This window comes from Propithecus coquereli, unplaced genomic scaffold (assembly GCF_000956105.1).
Source record: "Propithecus coquereli isolate 6110/MARCELLA unplaced genomic scaffold, Pcoq_1.0 Scaffold762, whole genome shotgun sequence".
NCBI classification, from domain to species: domain Eukaryota; kingdom Metazoa; phylum Chordata; class Mammalia; order Primates; family Indriidae; genus Propithecus; species Propithecus coquereli.
Window position 1 is genome coordinate 503,985 of NW_012153752.1, and position 16,097 is coordinate 520,081.

The following is a 16,097-nucleotide window of genomic DNA, read 5'->3' on the forward strand; positions in this document are numbered from 1 at the left end:
AGTGGTTTTTGGGTAGAATGTCCTGTAAATGTCAGTCAAGCCCATTTGTTCTAGAGTTCTGTTTAAGTCCATTATTTCTTTGTTAATTTTCTGTTTGGAGGATCTGTCCTGTGCTGTCAGTGGCATGTTGAAGTCTCCGACTATTATGGTGTTGCTGTCTAACAATTTCTTTAGATGAAGTAGAGTTTGCTTTATGAATCTGGTTGCACCTAAGTTGGGTGCATACATATTTAGAATTGTTATGTCTTCTTGTTGAACTGTCCCCTTCACCATTATATAGTGACCCCCTTTGTCTTTCATTACTTTTGTTGATTTAAAAACCAAGTTGTCTGAGATCAAAACTGCCACACCAGCGTTCTTTTGGCCTCCATTTGCTTGAAATATAGATTTCCACCCCTTTACTTTGAGTCTAAATGCATCCTTGCAGGTTAGATGCGTTTCCTGGAGACAGCAGATGCTTGGCATATTTTTTTTTATCCATTCGGCCAGCCTATGTCTCTTTAGAGGGGAGTTCAAACCATTCACATTTATTGAGAGAACCGATAAGTGGGGTGAATTACTGTTCATTCTGTTGGGTTGCATTTTGTTGCTTCGTTTTCTGTCTTGAGCCATTGTGGAGTCTAGCCTTTGATCTTTAACTTTTGAGCGATTTCACATTTGTGAGTGTTTATTTTGCTGATCCTTGTATTATTCTGTTTTGAGTACTTCTTGGAGAGCTGGTGTTGTCTTGGTGAATTCCCTCAGTCTTTGCTTATCTGAGAATGTCTTTATTTCTCCTTAATATGTGAAACTTAGCTTAGCAGGGTACAAGATTCTAGGCTGGGCATTATTCTGTTTCAGAAGAGTGAGAATGGGGCCCCAGTCTCTTCTTGCTTGTAGGGTTTCGGTTGAGATATCTGGAGTTATTCTGATGTGCTTTCCTTTGTATGTTACTTGTTTCTTTCATCTTACAGCTCATGGAAGGGCTTCTTTAGTGGCTATTTTGGTCAATCTGATGACTGCGTGACGTGGTGTCTTCCTATTTGCATTGAATCTCCCTGGGGTCCGTTGAGCTTCTTGTACCTGTATATCTAGATTTTTAGCAAAGCCTGGAAAATTCTCCTCTATTAATTCTTCAAATAGCTTATCCAGCCCTTCAGTGTTTTCTTCTTCACCTTCCGGAACCCCTACCACCCTCAGGTTCGGTTTTTTAACATAATCCCACATTTCTTGTAGGCTTATTTCTTTTCTGTTAATTCTGTGACTGACTTCTTTAATTGGAAGGATTTGTCTTCAATCTCTAAGATTCTTTCTTCTGTTTGATCTACCGTGTTCTTGAAGCTTTCCACGGTGTTTTGTAATTCCCTACATAAGTCCTTTATTTCCAGGAGATCAGTTTGATTTTTCTTTATATTTCAATTTCTTTAGTGAATTTTTCTTCCAATTCCTGGATTTTTTTTTTTTGGTTTGTGTGTGTTGGTTATCCATTTTTTCTTGCATATCATTCAGTTTTCCTACAATCCATGTTTGAAATTCTTCTTCTCTTCTTTTAGTGTTCTGAGTTTGGTTAATGTCCATTGCTGGGGAGCTGTTGTTCCTCTTTTGGGTGTGCTTTCCGTTTGAGTCTTCATACTTCCGGAGTTCTTTCGCTGGTTCCTTCCCATCTGGAACAGTTGTTCCTTCTTGCCTTTAGATTTTTGTTTTGATAATGACACGCCCTGTTTAGTCTCTGAGCCAGTAGGTGGCGTTTGTTGGTGAGATTGGACCACACCAGTTATGATGAATCAGTAGATGCAGTAAAAGGGTGTGCAGGATGACCTCCCTGTCAGTAGGTTGCACTTGCAGGGAGGAGCGAGCTGCAGTGCCGTTTTTGGGTCCTGTAGCTAGCACTTCTTCCTCTAGAGAGGCCCTCTTGTGCCTCGGGTGGTGGGTGGGGCCCTGGCATTTCCAGGTGTGTCCTTATTCTCCACCTCAGTGGGGGAAGGACTGGGAGTGAGTCTGGGTGGGGCTGGGTTGGGTAAGTCTGCCCTCAGCCTGCACAACTGCTGTTAGCAGGGGTCAATGTTCTGCTCTTTCTTTCTGTGCAAATCTGCCAGGAGGGGCTGAAATGGCTCCACTCAGCTGAAAGCCTGGGCTTGGTGGGTGGGGCTGTCCAAGACCTGCACTCTGGAGAAAATCTCGCTCCCCTCCAATCTCCCCCTCTCTGTGTCCTCTCCCAGGCCTCTGCCAGCAAGCGGAACCTCAGGCTGATGGATCTCCCCTATCTGTGACGTGGACCAGGAGGTTCCCTACCCAGGATCGTAGCCTGAGCTGGGTGCACAGCCCTCTTTTAGGAGGAGGGTTGCCGCTCCGGCGCGCTGATTTGCCCCTGAAGGCACACGCTCTTCAGTAGGCTCTTTCACAGATATCCCTTCTGTGCCCCTGGGCAGTGCAATCGAGAACTAGGTGTATGGGGTCTGGTCTGCAGGCCTGTCCCTTGGACCCTGGAGATCAATCCCTGACCCTGCCTGGGGGAAGGGTGCTGGTCTTGAATCACCTACAGGGTGCCCAAGCTGGATCGATTTCACTCCACCTTGGGATTTGCCCCACTCTCCTGGAGTCCCCAGGCTAGTAGCACCTGGGAGGGCTGGCGGGTAGGGAACTCGCAGTGAGTACCCCTCAGTCTGCTGTAGGGTCCCAAAAGGAAAGGTCTCATTCCTTAGAGATGCCTCCGTGTGATGGCTAAGTTGTCGCTCTGGGCATCCACGGGTAGGGAGGGCGAAGGAGAGAATGGAACACTATGGTGTCTGCTGATAGGCCCCGGTCTGCACCCAGGGAGGTGCCCCGAGGGGGCTGGGAGCCCGGCGCTGAGTCCACGAGAGGCCACTGCTCACTGGTGGCAGCCGTCTCTGGGCTGGTGTCGGCAGGTCTCTCCAACCACTCAGGAGCCCACCAGCAGTCCGAGATGCAAGGGAGGGGGAAGTTAACCGCTGCACCTACCCTCGTCCCTGGTCTCCAAGCCTCTCGGGACCTTTCTCCTTCTGGTTCTCCTCCACAACGTCTTCCCGTGGAGTTTCCTGTAGTTTCAGGCACCCTTCCTTCCGACCCTCACCTGATCTATGTTTCTCTGCTAGCTCATTTTTTTTTTCTCTTTCTTCTAAAATTCGTCTTTTTTGCAGAGACACTCTCACTTGCGGCTTTTCTTGTCCGCCATCTTTTGTCATTCTTTTTTTTTTATTATTTCAGCATATTATGGGGGTACAGATGTTTAGGTTATGTATGTTGCCCTTGTCCCCCACTCCCCACTAAGTCCGAGTTTCAAATATGTCCATCCTTCGGGTGGTGCGCATTGCACTCTTTGTGTACGCATATACCCGTCCCCTCCTCCCTCCTCCCTCCCGTCCCTCCCCCCTCCCCCCCAACATCCAATAGATGTTATTCTTATATGTGCACTTATGTGTTGATCAGTTAATACCAATTTGATGGTGAGTACATGTGGTGCTTCTCTTTCCATTCTTGGGATACCTCACTTAGTAGAATGCGTTCCAGCTCTATCCAGGAGTATACAAGAGGTGCTATATCACCATTGTTTCTTAAAGCTGAATAGTACTCCATGGTATACATATACCACATTTTATTAATCCACTCATGTATTGATGGACACTTGGGTTGTTTCCACATCTTTGCAATTGTGAATTGTGCTGCTATAAACATTCGGGTGCGGGTGTGTTTCTTATACAGTATCGTTTGCTCTTTTGGGTAGATGCCCGGTAATGGGATTGCTGGATCGAATGGTACTTCTACTTGTATCTCTTTAAGATATCTCCATATTGCTTTCCACAGAGGTTGCACTAGTTTGCAATCTGTTTGGGGATTTTTTGATAGAGGCCAATCTCACTGGGGTTAGGTGATATCTCATTGTGGTTTTGATTTGCATTTCTCTAATGATTAGAGATGTTGAGCATTTTTTTATATGTTTGCTGGCCATTATTCTGTCTTCTTTTGAAAAGTTTCTGTTCATTTTGCTTGCCCATTTGTTGATGGGGTTGTTTGATTTTTTCTTGTTGATTTTTTTAAGTTCTAGACAGATTTTGGTTATCAGCCCTTTATCAGATGTGTAGAGAGCAAATATTTTCTCCCATTCTGTAGGCTGTCTGTTCACTCTAATGATAGTTTCCTTGGCAGTACAAAAGCTTTCTAATTTGATCAAATCCCATTTATTTATTTTTGTTGCTGTGGTGATTGCTTTGGGGGTCTTCTTCAAAAATTCTTTGCCTAGGTCAATGAGCACAGCCATTCTTGACAACTTCCTCTCCTACTCTTCTACTGTCTGGGCAACCCCACCCCATCATCAAACTGTCAACAGGATTCTATTACCACCCTTTTCTAAATCCACTCATGAGGATGAATTATACTAGAAGTATGTGAAACAGTGGGATGAATCATAGAAATCATGTCCCAGATGAGCAGATTCAAGCAATGTTTGGACCACAAACAAGGCCTGAGTTGAGATGGGGGCTTGCAAATCAAGAAACACGAGAGTGTCACAGCATAGAATAGGGAAAAAGCAGATGCCAGTATGGCTAAATTCTGGAGATAAAGCATGGATGCTTTTTTGGTACCTTTACTCATTCCCAGCAGGCTTGCTCTAAGGATTTTACAAACAAAGTTAGGGCAGGAGAATGCTGCCTCTCCTTATTCCTCACCATACTCTGAGTTCAGGCCCTTATTATCTCTCACCTAAATTTTTAAAAATCATAACCATAATATTATCACACCTTAAAGTTAACAATAATTCCTTAATATCATCCAATATCCATTCAATATTCAAATTTCTTCAAATGTCTCACCAAGATTTTTCTACATGCTTCTTTCTAGTCTTTCTGAATCCAGTCTTATTCCCCTTTCACTCTACCTTCATTGAGAAGCTAGTCAAATCTCATGGAAATAGTTCTGCCCTTGTCACTCTTCTCTAAACAATTATCTTCTATCACCCAGCCTTTCCTTGAATTCTACCTTTCCTCATCTTCCAAATATACAAAACAAAAAGATAGTTACAGTTCATAGAAAGGATGCATTCCTGAACATCTCTCATAATTTAAAACCCTCATAACTCAAATATGATGCTGATAGAGAATGGAGGCTTGTTTTGTTTACTGGCTAAAGTGGCACCACCATCTCCAAGGCTATCTTCAAGATCCAGAGTGGTGTTTGGCAATGGCATACACAGTTCACAATGTCCTTGACCTTTTAACTCATGAAATTCTTAGAAAGTTTTAATTAGGTTAGGGCTTTACATTATTTTATGTATTACATATAAAGTGATCATTTATTAGTATTTTTAAAATATCCCACAATTTAAAAGTTACACAGTTCAACTTTGTATATAATACAACTAACTGTACTGCATCATTATTCCCTGAGTATATTGTCTGTTATGTCTCTGCAGACAGGAATATCTTTCTTACCTCTTATCTGCCTATCTCCTATTAATTCTCTAAGACTCATCTAAAATATCACTTCCTCCTTATAGCCTTCCCTGTCTAGACAGAATGAATCATTCCCTTTTCTTTTTCTGAAACATCTTGCTTGTATGTCTGATATATATCCTATTATGGTATGACTTGTAAGCTACTCACATTATTCTATCATTGTAGTTAGTATGTTAGTATGAATTTCTTAGCTATACCTTATTTATGCGTGCTGCCTCTGGGCTCATAGTAGATACTCAGAAAGTGTTGACTTTAATTAATATTGCAGGATGATTGTAAAGATTAAATGCAATGATTTTTATCAATTACCTGATATAGTACTTGGTACTTACTGGTACTGAGTAAAGTTTCCCTAGCTTTTCCTCCTTATTTCTCCCAACATCATGTATTCTTTCCACAAGAAGAGACTAGAGAGTCCTTTCTTTCATTACTTGCATGTCTCTTCAGGGTACTAACATTGACTGTTTTGCATCTCTCATTTGTTTATTTATTTATTTTAGGTCACTGACCCTGTTCAAATCAGGGATCCCAGTGAGACAGCAGACAGAAATAATATGACATCGCCATCACTCCTGGGTGCCAACCCCATGGAGAACCCAGCACTGTTTAATGACATCAAGATTGAGCCACCAGAAGAACTTCTGGCTAATGATTTTAGCTTGCCCCAGGTGGAACCTGTCGACCTCTCCTTTCACAAGCCCAAGGCTCCTCTTCAGCCTGCTAGCATGCTGCAAGCTCCAGTACATCATACCAAGCCACAGTCTGCTCCCCAGGCCCTTGTGGTGTCCACTTCAAAATCTGATACAAGCACTTCAGCAAACATCCCTACTGTTCTGACTCCAGGCTCTATCCTGACCTCCTCTCAGGGCACTGGTGGCCAGCAGATCGTACATGTGATTCACACTATCCCCTCAGTCAGTCTGCCAAATAAGATGGGTGGCCTGAAGACCATCCCTGTGGTGGTGCAGTCTCTGCCCATGGTGTATACTACTTTGCCTGCAGAAGGGGGCCCTGCAGCCATTACAGTCCCACTCATTGGAGGAGATGGCAAAAATGCTGGATCAGGTGAGCATCAGTATTGCCCCTTTCCTGGGCTTCGTCTTCGTCCATTTATTACTTTTTTGGGTCATCCTATCTCTTGTCTCTTTTTACCTCCTCCAATTATTCTTGCATACTGCTTCAAGATTAATCTTTCATAAACATTGTTTTTATCGTGTCTCTTTAATGCTTAAGAAATTACAATGACTCTTTATTGTTTAGACCAGGTTTTTCAAATGGGTATGTATATCCTTCAGTGAAATATTATCTATCTTCCTTGAACCTCTGTATTATTTGATAATAAATAATTTGAAGCATTTTATATTTAAAATATGATTGTTATAGAGCAAAATGCAAAATTCAAATAACTTTTTAAGATAAAACATAAACTTCAAAAATGGTTTAAGCATACTAAGACATTTACCATAGGATTTTCCAAGTGAAAGTGTTTATTTTTCTATGCTATCAGGAGTGCTTTCATGGAAAAGTTGAGAATATTTCTATCCCTACCATACTTAGCCAATCTTACCTCCTGCTTCCCCCAACATTTTTGCTTTTCTCTTTCCTACAAAATAATGGACTTCTTTGAAATATTGCCATCTTCCCTGTGTTCTTTCTCATTTGAAGTCTATCATCCTCTCTTTCACTTTTTAACTTGCCTGTATCAGAAGTGTATGGGCATTATATCCAACTGAATTCTAAATTACTCAAGAATAAGACTCTATCTTATGAATATTTTTTTAATGTGTACCTCTCCAGAGAAACTAACATAGTGCTAGATAGCAGTTGTCCTGCAACAGATAATTTGATTAGCAAATGAACTTGACAATTGGTCCAGGAGAGAATTCATATGCTGTAATCTTCCCTTTCATTTAATTTTAAAAATAAGTTTAGAATTCAGAAAGGTATAAATTAATTCTCTCTTTCACCACTATCTTCCAACTACCTACTTCCCTTCCTGGAGGTATATCTACTTTAGTTTGTAATCAGGAATGATCAAAGAAAATTATGTGGTCTACGAAGTAGTTCAAGGTATTTAGCTTCACTGTGTCTGTAGTATTACAATCAGTTTTGGGTCTTGTGCCTTAGGAAGGACATTGAGGAACTGGAGTATAATCAAAAGAGAGAGACCAGGATGGTGAGAGTATTCAAACTCATGTCAAATGAGGAACTGATAATGTTTAGCATGAGTTAAAAATGAAAGATAAGTGGATGGAAATGACTAGGAAACAGATTTCAGCTCAGTATAAAAAAGAATTTTCTAAGAGTCTCTGCCTTTGAAATTTGATGCCCTCTACTAAATGTAGGAGGCCAAAAAACAACACACTATGCATCAAGTTACTGAGACTCTGTAGTTGTTTTTTGAATAAAAATATCATCATTGACTAGTGGCTAATTTTGGTAATGGTAGGTGTTCATAATGATCTTATTTTTGAGATACGATGTCAATTCCCATATAGGAAGGGAGAGCCAAACAAACAAACAAAAATGAACAAATAAAAAAGGAAATAAAATTCCCTGTGTGCGAGTTTGCTGAGATCAAGGTGGTGGTAGTAACAAGGGATGGTTTGCAGGAGCTTTGAATCTACACCCCATAATATCCATCAGTCCAGCAGAGCTACTCTAAACAAGCAGAATAAATTTTAAAAGCTTTCATTGTAGTTTCAAGCTAAGAACATTAGCTCAGTGGTCTCCAAAATGGGGTGCTTACTAAACCTTAGGTAGGGCACACAAAACAGTGGAATATAAGAAGTATCAAAATTTACATTTTTTTACCCTTTTTAAAAAATTGACAGATAACATTGTATGTTTTTATCATGTACAACATGATATTTTGAAGTATATATACATTGTAGGATGGTTAAATCTAGCTAATTAATAAATGAATTCCTCACATAGTTATCATTTTTATGGTGAGAGCACTTAATATCTACTCTCTACATTTTTATAAATAAAATATATCATCATTAACTATAGTTACCTTGCTGTATAATAGATCTCTTGAAATTTATTCTTCCTAATAGTAATTATGCATCCTTTGACCAACACTTCCTCACACACCATCCCCCCCAACCACCCCAACTTCTGGTAACCACCATTCTACTCTCCATTTTTATGAGATCAACTTTTTTAGATTCCACATATGAATGAGATAATGTGATATTTGTCTTTTATTTTTTTTTAGAGATGGGATCTTGCTCTTGCTCAAGCTAGCTACCACGCCCAGCCCATGTCTTCTTATACCTGGCTTATTTCACTTAGCATAATGTCCTCTAGATTTTGTCATGAATGGCAGAATTTAGTTCTTTTCCATGGCAGAATAATATTCCATTTTATATAGTTTGCAATTATTTTCTCCCATTGTGTAGGTTGTCTCTTTACTCTGTTGGTTATTTCTTTCACTATGCAGAAGCTCTTTATTAATATCTTTTTTGTTGTTGTTGTTGCAGCTATTGTAAATGGGATTGGGTTCTTGATTTGGTTCTCAGCTTGGTCATTATTGATGTATAGAAATACTACTGATTGGTATACTCTGATTTTATATCATGAGACTTTACTTAATTTGTTGATCAAATATAGGAGACTTTTGGAGAAGTCCTTAAGGGTTTCTAGGTGTAAGATATCATCAGCAAACAGAGGTAATTTGATTTCTCTTTTCCAATTTGGATGCCCTTTATTTCTTTCACTTGCCTAGTTTCTCTGGCTAGGACTTCCAGTACTATGTTGAATAGAAGTAATGACAATGGGCCTCCTCGTCATCTTCCAGTTCTTAGGGGGAATGCTTTCAACTTTTCCCCTTTCAGTATGATGTGGCTGTGGGTTTGTCATATATAACTTTTATTATTTTGAGGTATGTTACTTCTATTCCTAGTTTGTTGAGGGTTTTATCATGAAGGGATGCTGGATTTTATTGAATGTTTTTTTCTGCATCTATTGAAATGTTCATATGGTTTTTGTTTTTAATTCTATTTATATGGTGTATCACATTTATGGACTTGCATATGTTGAACCATCCTTGCATCCCTGGTATAAAACTCACTTGATTGGGATACATTATCTTTTTGACGTGCTGTTGGATTCGGTTTTCTAATATTTTGTAGAGGGCTTTTGTATTTACGTTCATCAGAGATATTGGTTTCCAGTTTTCTTTTTTGTTGTTTCCTTTTCTGGCTTTGGTATCAGGGTGATACTGGCTTTGTATAACGAACCAGGGAGGATGCCCACCTTCTCAATATTTTGGAAATGTTTCAGTAGAATTGGTACTGGTTCTTTTTTGTATATCTGTTAGAATTTGGCTATGAGTCCAGCTGGTCCTGAGCTTTGTTTTTGCTAGGAGATTTTTTATTACTAATTCAATCTTACTATTCATTATTGGTCTTGTTCAAGAGTCTTCCATTGTGTATATATACCATATATTCTCTATCTATCCATCCTTTGATGGATACTTAGATTGATTCCATTTCTTGTCTATTGTGAATATCACTGCAATAAACATAGAGATGCAGATATCTTTTTAACATATTGATTTTATTTCCTCTGGATATGTACCCAGGCAGGGGATTGCTGAATCGTATGGTAGTTCTATATTTAATGTTTTGAGGAGCGTTCATACTGTTTTCCATAATAGCTGTACTAATTTACATTCCCACCAACAGTGTATAAATAAGAGTTCCCTTTTCTCCACATCCTTGCCAACACTTGTTATCTTTTGTCTTTTTTTTCTCTCTGATTTTTTTTATTTCTGCATATTATGGGGGTACAAATGTTTAGGTTACATTGCCCTTGCCGCCCCCCCCCAGTCAGAGCTTCAAGCGTGTCCATCCCCCAGATGGTGCACATCGCACTCATTATGTTTGTATATACCCATCCCCTCCTCCCCCTTGCCATCTGCCTGACGCCTGATAAATGTTATTCCTATATGTGCACTTAGGTCTTTTTGATAATAGCCATTCTAACTGGAGTGAGGTGACATGCTACTTTTGTTTGTTTTTGCATAATGTACACAAAATTGTAGGATACTAGTACACTTACACACGCACACATCAAAATGCATGCTTAAAAATTTTTAGTGAATGATACACAAAGTATAGAGACAACTGCACTAGCCAAATACTACCCCTCACCTTATTGGCACCCTTAAGTTTTTTCTATATAGAAATTTTGAAGCTTTTACTGGATCTTGGAGACTGCTGACCACCTGATTGAGTTTTGTTAGGAATTAGAAACATCATTTGACGGCTTCTCCCAATGTAGGTGGAAAGAGCACCTATTAGATGCTAGGTACATGTTTCATCTCATTGACTTATTTCCATTTAGGAGCACAAAGGCTAAGGGAGATGTTCTCACTTCTGGAGTAATCCTAGGAATTGATCTTAGGACAGCCAGGGAACTATGCAGAAAGTTCTATTTAACAAATACACATTGAAATTAACTTTTCAGCAGACCCTGTTCTGGGAGCTGGAGATAGATGAATCATATCTAGACCCTATCCTAGAGAAACTCACATTCTAGTGGTGCAGAATGCTCCATACCACCCTTCCCTTAAAGGCATTTCTGTTCCCTGCTATGGTAATAATTAAAATGTTATTCTCTTCCTTCCATACAAATACTCTTCTTCCATCTTTGTTTCCTTTATTTCTCTATCTTGCTTCCATTTCTCAATGTGGGCCAAACTGGGAATCCTGATAATGATTACAGAGGCACATATATTTCTGGCCCACACTGCTCCCTTTCTTTGCTTTTAGTGAAAGTTGACCCTACCTCCATGTCTCCACTGGGGATTCCAAGTGACAGCGAGGAGAGTGCAACTGAGAGTGGATCCTCCACCTTACAGAGTCTGCAGGGACTACAGCAAGAGTGAGTACTTTTATCTTTACTTCAGGTCATCACATGTGTTTGCACATACACACATGCACACATACATAGAGATGGAACTAATTATCAGACACAAGGGTAAGAATTTGAGGACAATAAAATATTGGTAAAATATAGGTAAATATAGGTAAAATGCCTAAAGTTATATGAATTTATGTGCACACAAGTGCATGTACATGTATGTTATGGTAGAATTAATGTTCTAATTGTAGATTATCAACTTTACCTTTGAAAAATCTTCAAATTTTCCATAAAGTATACTTGTATACTGTTTCTCTCTATTTAAAACAGCCTTGTATTCCAGTGTTAGAATTAATTCGAAGTAGTTGACTTATGTTTAGCAACCATGTTGTATCAAGAATATATTTCTTTAAGCATAGGAATGAGACTTATGGAAGTGAAATGTTCAAACTGTTTGAGAACACAACCACCCAAAGAAAGATTACCACCTCCCAAGCTATCTCAGGGACCTGTACTTACTGAGCAGAATGGCCTAGTTGAGAGAATTGTTTGTACTATTTCAATTATTTCTTCTCCTGGGGATCTAGTATTAAATTAACACAAATTAAAAGCAGATATGAGGTGGCACCACTGTATTTAAGTCCATTTATTTGGCCTCCACTTTAAAGTCATTCTTTAACTTTATCTCTATTTGCTCAGATCAACAACAATGGCCCAAATGCAGGGAGAAGAGTTGCTTGACTTGAAGAGAAGACGGATTCACCAGTGTGACTTTGCAGGATGCAGCAAAGTGTACACCAAAAGCTCTCACCTGAAAGCTCACCGCAGAATCCATACAGGTCTGCCCACTCTCATCACACCCCCAACACACACCCACACACACACACACAGAATTTCTGAAAGATAAGAGAAGGAAGTCTTGAAACAAGACTGATTCATTGATACCCATGAGGACAGCCCCACTGATGGTTTTCACCCCTGTGTCTTGTTCCTACTCTAAGAAAACTTTTATAAAACCAGCCTAAGAAAGCACTAAGCCTGGTGTCTTCTGAATAGTCATCATCCTCAGTAAGCACTTGTGTAGTTTTTCTAATTGGAAAGTCATCACACTGGATTTTGGTATCTACAGGGGAAGAGGGGTCCTGGAATCAATCCCCCACAGACACTGAGGGAGCACTGTATTAGGAAATATCCTTATTATTAAAGAAAAGCAAAAAAAATCAAGATTTTTATTTTTCCTAGATTTTGAATGTTGACATCTAGTTGAAATTTTTTTTAAAACACCGAGAATTGAAAGAAACTTGACTAGAAGCTAGATGCAGCTTGTCAGTCATCAATTTATGCCCTTTCCCTTGGAGACTCCTTCTTCCCAGTGATCTCCAGTTCAGAATCGGGACTTAAACATCTTGGATAAGGAAGAAGCTCTCCTTTATTGTAAACATCTGTTGTGTTACATTTACTGCATTAGGGTTTGTGTAGAAGGACCCAGAGCCCTCATTGCTGTGCCTTGAGGCTATGAACAGGTGACTGATTTCTAGGCTGCACAGTCCCAACGTTCCCATGACATTATTCTTATTTACTGATGTTTTTGTTTGGTTCTCTTCTATGTGGGTGGATGCTGACTATACATAGCACATATAATATATATAATACAAAATATATTTTATATATACTGACTATATATGTTTTAAATATTTAAACATAAATTTTAAACATGAAGAAACAAAATAGTTTACTGGAATTTGGTGTATGCTTCATCCAACTTCAAGAATTATATCAGTACATGGCCAGTTTTGTTCCTTCTACATCCCCCCGAACTTCCCCCATTCACCACTGTATAATTTTGAAGCAAATTCCAAACATAATATCATTTTAGTCATAAATACTTAAGAATATATTTTAGCACAGTTAAAAATAAGTACAATAATACTATCACAAAAAATTTCTTAATATGAATTTTTCCCCAATGTCTAATAACTATTTTTAAAAGTTTGTTCAAATCAGCATCTAAACAAGTCTCATCCATTGAATTGGTTGATATTTCTCTTAAATATCTTTTTAATCTTTAATCACTCTTCATCTTTGGGTTTTTCTTCCATTTTATTTGTTGAAGAACCTGGGTCATTTGTCCAATAGAGTTTGCCGTATTCTGGATTTTTCTGATTATATCTTCATTATGTCATTATAGCATGTTCAGTATTCCCCTTAGTTTCTGTAAACTGATAGTCCTATCAGGAGGATTAATCAGATTCAAGTTGAATTTTTGGCAACAATATATCATAAAAGGTACTGTGTACTTTCTGAGGAACATGCTACTTGGTTGTCTCTGTGCGGTGTTAAGATTGATCAGTGGGTTTGGAGTCTCTGACCTATATTTTCCAGATGATTATGAAGATAGAAAGCAGATCTGAGCCAGGCATGTTGACTCACGCCTATAATCCTAGCACTCTGGGAGGCCGAAGGAGGAGAATTGCTTGAGTCCAGGAGTTTAAGACCAGCCTGAGCAAGAGCTAGACCCCGTCTCTACAAAAATTAGAAAAATTAGCCGGGCATCGTGGTGTACACCTGTAGTCTCAGCTACTCAGGAGGCTGAGGCAGGAGGATCATTTGAGCCCAGGAGTTTGAGGTTGCAGTGAGCTATTATGATGCCACTGCACTCTAGCCTGGGTGACAGAGTGAGACTCTGTCTCAAAAAAATAAAAAAAAAATCAGATCTGAAGGGAGTTGAATGAATTCATTTAATGATAGGCAATGTGATATGGTTTTATTAATAGCATACATATATCATAGATTTATTCAGATAGTATTGAGTTTTAATGTCCTTTCCTTACTACAATCCATTCCTCACACACACATACACAAAGACATTGATTGACATCAGTTCACATATCCCCACCTTTAGGTTTTAAAATTAAGCTCCTTGAAGGTATAGAGGGAAAAACAATGAGCAGGGAGCTTAGAATACCTGAGTTCTAATCCCAGCTCTCCAGTTAAGCTGCTGTGTGATCTAAATCTTCTCTACCTTTTTAATTCTATGTTTCCTCAACCATAAAATAAGAGGTTTGAACTCAGTGATCCATGTGACTATTTTATTCTGGAACCCTGTGGCTTGAATTTAAATGTAGCCTAGTGTATGCCCTTCTATTAATAGAAAGTCCCAAATGTATCAGGTTGGAAATTGCTTTACAACACTAAAGGTATGGCCATCTTTCCTGTCAGCTATCTATTCTTGAACTGAAATAAAAACAGATTATTATTTGATTTTATTTACTTTTCAGATTGCAATACTGTTTTTCCCCCTTGTAGTGTCAGCTTCCCATATGAAGGGAAAAAATAAGCCTAAAATATAGACAGTTCTAAGCTTTGAGTTATAGGTGAATGCCTGATCTGATAAGAGATCATGACAGTCAGATGGCTGGTGAATGGTGACAACTGATGTCTACTTGAATCTCACTTTGTTTAGATTCAGGATTGTTCTTATTCTACTCAGTTCTTAGGACTGACATGAAGTCTTTGCCATGAGTATGTGACCATAGGAATAGTCGATTGAAGGCACTTCACAGAAGCAATTTAATTTGCCCTAACTGCTTGACTCACAATAGGGTTAGTCAGTTTGGGAAATGAGGTGGCAATTCTGTGTTTACCCCCACCCCTGGACTATTGTAGTAGGCTGCTAACTGGTCTTTCTGCCTTAATTCTTTCCTCACTACAATTCATTCTCCACACAGCAACCAGAGGATTTTCATGTGTTTGCTTTTGTTTTGTTTTGTTTAAATGTTAATCGGATCATATAACTTCTGCTTAAAATCCTCTAATGGCTTCCCATTATACTCTGAATGAAATTCAAATTTCTTATAATGTCCTAAAAGGCTTTGTGAGATCTGGCCTCTGACTAGTTTCCTCTCATGACACTTCTTATTCTTTAGATCTCAGTTTCAATGTCTTCTGATCAGGAAAATCTTCCCTAACCCTATTTTAAGTAGTGTCTCCTCCCAATTATCTACATGAGAAAACATTGTTTAATTTCTTGATAGGAAGGGTTTTTAAGTAGGAAGAATAACACAAATAATATGAGGAGGAGCCAGCTGTACAAAAAGTTTGGGGAAAGAGTGTTCTTGGCTAGGCAGAGTACAAAAGCTGCAAGACGGAAATAATCTTGCTTTGTTCTAATAACAGAATTCCAGCAAACTAGGGCATATTGATTACAGTGATGGGTGGGGGAAAAATTGATGTGCAAGAGCGGAAGGGGGAAGACCATCTAAGAGGCTAACGTAGTGATCCAGGCAAAAAATGATGGCAACCTATGTAGAGTGTTGTTCATGGAGGTGGAGAGAAGCAGTTATATATATATTTTCTTATTTCAGCATATTATGGGGGTACAGATGTTTAGGTTACGTATTGCCCTTGCCCGCCTTCCCCCCCAAGTCCAAGCTTCAAGTGTGTCCATCCCCTGGATGGTGTGCATCGTACCCTTTGTGTATGCATGTACCTGTCACCTCCTCCCCCCGCCCCCCTCCCCTGCCCGACATCCAATATATGTTATTCTTATATGTGCACTTATCTGTTGATCAGTTAATGCTAATTTGATGGTGAGCACATGTGGTGCTCGTTTTTCCGTTCTTGGGATACTTCACTTAGTAGAATGTGTTCCAGCTCTATCCAGGAGAATGCAAGAGGTGCTATATCACCATTGTTTCTTAAAGCTGAATAGTACTCCATGGTATACATATACTACATTTTATTAGTCCACTTATGTATTGATGGACGCTTGGG

At 39.2% G+C, this 16,097-nt stretch overlaps 1 protein-coding gene across 1 annotated transcript in view; it reads left to right on the forward strand.

Moving 5' to 3' along the window:
- Positions 1 to 16,097, forward strand: part of KLF8 (Kruppel-like factor 8) — a 66,985-nt gene that overhangs the window by 26,868 nt on the left and 24,020 nt on the right. Inside the window, exons 4-6 of the mRNA XM_012662409.1 lie at positions 5,951 to 6,515; positions 11,234 to 11,345; positions 12,024 to 12,163. Coding sequence (XP_012517863.1) covers positions 5,951 to 6,515; positions 11,234 to 11,345; positions 12,024 to 12,163 — 817 coding nt within the window. The remainder of the gene's footprint in view (positions 1 to 5,950; positions 6,516 to 11,233; positions 11,346 to 12,023; positions 12,164 to 16,097) is intronic.